This window comes from Humulus lupulus, chromosome 2, assembly GCF_963169125.1.
Source record: "Humulus lupulus chromosome 2, drHumLupu1.1, whole genome shotgun sequence".
Taxonomy (NCBI): Eukaryota; Viridiplantae; Streptophyta; class Magnoliopsida; order Rosales; family Cannabaceae; genus Humulus; species Humulus lupulus.
The window spans coordinates 172,807,101-172,810,350 of NC_084794.1; the positions used below are offsets into that span (position 1 = coordinate 172,807,101).

Consider the following 3,250-nt stretch of genomic DNA (forward strand, 5'->3'; position numbering starts at 1 on the left):
AATCTGATCTTCTTATTTCATGGGGATCTGATTATATCCAGAGTAAGCGTCGAGGAAGCTCATTCTTTCGTATCCTGTCAGGCGTCTATCATCTGATCGATCTTCGGTAGAGGGTAGCTATCTTTGGGACATGCTTTGTTTAAATTTGTGTAGTCTATGCATACTCTCTTTTTCCCATTCTTCTTTGGGACCACGACGGGGTTGGCAAGCCAACTGGGATATAAGCATTCTTCGATTGCCCCTGTGCTCAGGAGCCGTTGGACCTCCTCTTGTATGACTTGATTCACCTCTGGAGCAAACCTCCTCTACTTCTGCTTGATAGGTGGGAAGTTGTTGGAGATATTTAGGCTGTGACTCATGACGGAGGGGTCTATTCCGGGTATGTCATATGGAGACCAGGCGAAAGTTCTCATTCTGGTCTTGAGAAATCGTATGAGGGTCTGTCTTTCTTCTTCAGAGAGCTTGGTACTTACCAGCACTATCTTAGAGGGGTCATCGTCGTCTAGACCCACTTGTTCTAAGGTATCTAGCGTAACTAGGGGTTTTTCTTGGTCTTCCTCTAGATCGATTCCTTTTAGGCATGCTGGTAAGTCCTGCTGTAATTTCAATTTGTCATGGGAGTTGTTATGGGAAGCAATGCCAGAGCTATTTATTTCTTTCAGGGTAAGGAAGCACTTTCTGGCCTGCTTCTGGCAGCCCTTGATGTCGACGGTGTGGCGCCCGTTGGGTGATTGACACTGCATCACTTGATGTAGAGTAGAGACTACCCCCTGCATCCGGTGGATCCAATTTCTCCCCATGATGGCGTTGTAGCTCGTGGTGGAATCTATAATGAGAAAATCTATTGGCAGGGCGCGTTCCGCGGCCACCGCGGCCAATCGGATGACGCCTTTCGGATATACTCTTTGGCTATTGAATCCCAAAATGGGTGTGGTGGAGGGCCGGATTTGACTCTCCTCTAGCCCCATTTTCTGGAAGGCTTCCCAGAAGAGGATGTCGACCCCACTACCTCCATCGATTAGGACCCTGCCCAGCTGGCAATGGTCAACTTGTAGGGAAATGATGAGTGGATCATCATGGGGTAGGTGTATGCCCTTCAGGTCATCGTCGGTGAAGGTGATTGCAGAGGTTGGATAACTTATGTCTTCTGAGGTGACAAGATTGACCGTGTGGCCTAATGATTTGTAATGCTTCACTCGTTCTTCCATCCTTTTCTGGATTTTGGTGATATGCTCTTGATTGTCAGTGAGTTCTACGATCCCGTGGATCATAGGGACTTGCTTAAGAGGCTCCTGGGTGCTGTCAGAGGCTGCGTGCACGGGGTCTAACGCTTGTGGAGCGGGGGCAGAAGCGGGATTATGCCGCGAGGTGCCGGGTCTGCCCGTCTCCTTGATGTATTGGGTAAGCCTCCCACTCCTCATGAGGGCTTGGATCTGATTGTTCAAGTTGTGGCATTCAGCGATCGTATGACTGTGATCTTTGTGGAAGAGACAGTATCTGCTTTTATCCCTTCTGGCAGAAGGAGTGGTAATTTTGTAGGGCTCTCGCCAGATAGGTCTATCTTTATTTTCTTCATAAATGACTTCTTGCGGGACGGTGTATTCGAAGGACGGGTATCGTGATGACTGTCTATCCTGTCTTGGCCTTTTTCCTTCCTTCGTGTGATCTGTTTGGTTCTGCTTCCTCTTGTCATCCCAAGCAGGTGGCGGAGGATTATTTGTTGGTGGAGCAGAGATGAGTGCAGACTTCTTCTGTGTGCGTTCTCGAAATTCCAAGACCTTGAAGACGCCCTTGGCTCGGGTCTGCATGTCTGCCATGTCGTATGGTGGCGTCATGGTGAGATTCTCACGTAAAAGATATCCCACCTGCAAGCTTTTGACGAAGAGATTTGCTACGGTGATTGGATCGAGGTCGTGGATTTGATGCACGAGGTCAATGAAACGCTGTAAGTATGCTTTCGGATGTTCATTCTCCACCTGTTCAATCCGATAGAGATCAGCCATTGTTCTAGGTGCCTCTCGGTTCGCACTGTATTGTTGTAAAAAGGTCTGTCGGAGATCACTAAAACTGTTGAGTGACCCGGGCTTTAATTGTCGGAACCATAACAGAGCTGGCCCGGAGAAAGTCGTTGAAAAGACTTTGCACTGAATAGCTTTGTTATTAGCTTCTAATGCCATCTTCTGTTGAAATTGGAATAAATGGTTTAGCGGATCTCCATTTCCATTGAACGCAGGCAGGGAAGGGATGATGAAGTCTCGAGGCTTTGGCTCATTCTGAATCCATTCCGAGAAAGGCGATTTCTCAGTGGTTCTTGATACTAGATCCAAATGCTCGGTAGTGTAGGCTGATCGCCCATTTGAGAACTTCTGCATCATTTCCCTCATTATGTCTTCTTTCCAACTGTCTAAGAACCGGATCGAGGGAACACGAGCTTCAGAGGGAGAATCGTGCGTGGCTTGAGGTGTGGTGCGTTGAGGCTGGATTTCGGCTGCTGGCTGAGCGGATCTGGTGGGTTCTGCTTCCGTCTGCCCATGCGTGTCAAAGGTTGGGGCTCGTCGCTCTTCGGCCCCGGAGGATGGCGGGATGCCTTGGGATCTTTCGTTACCTAGGTTCATGTTTTGATGAGGGGAATTAACGCGGTCGATTGGAACTTCAGATCTGCCAGAATCAAGATTGTTGTGGGCTTGGGTGTTGCGTGTTGTGTCAGCGGATCTGTGCAGCTCAGCAATCTCGGCTTCGAGCCTAGCTTGGGCTTCGGCCAATGTCTTGATTGCTTCGTCGGACCGCTGCTGGCTCGCTTCCACCAGGCGACACATCCTGTCGATCTGGTCGCTCATGTCCACCGGAGGGACGCTCTGTGCGACTGGACCGGAAACTCCATTGCCTTTTGGTGGCATGATTTCTGGGTTCGTAGAGGATCTTGATTTCTTGGTTCGACGACGTGGCTAAGGACGAAATGTTTTTCGGTTCCCACAGACGGCGCCAATTGTTGGGGCAACAATTTGTCTTTCTATATCTGGAGGTTCCTCCCAACAATGGACGATGCTCAGTCACTATTCCGGTGATGAAATTTGCCTTTGACTCGTCGGGATCACCTGCAAGAAAGACACTCCGATTTTTAAGTCAGTTCAAAGTTCGATCCCATTTCCCTCCTATGAATCTTATATTTATAGGACAAAATATGTAAAACAGTTAGTTGGTTCAAGCGAACCCTGGAATGGGGGGAAGAAATAACTGAATTTCCCTCCAA

At 48.8% G+C, this 3,250-nt stretch overlaps 1 protein-coding gene across 1 annotated transcript; it reads right to left on the reverse strand.

Moving 5' to 3' along the window:
* Positions 1 to 305: 305 nt before the first annotated feature.
* Positions 306 to 2,897, reverse strand: LOC133814935 (uncharacterized). Its single transcript, XM_062247836.1, has one exon. It carries the CDS (start codon positions 2,895 to 2,897, stop codon positions 306 to 308), a length of 2,592 nt encoding a protein of 863 aa, XP_062103820.1.
* Positions 2,898 to 3,250: the final 353 nt, after the last annotated feature.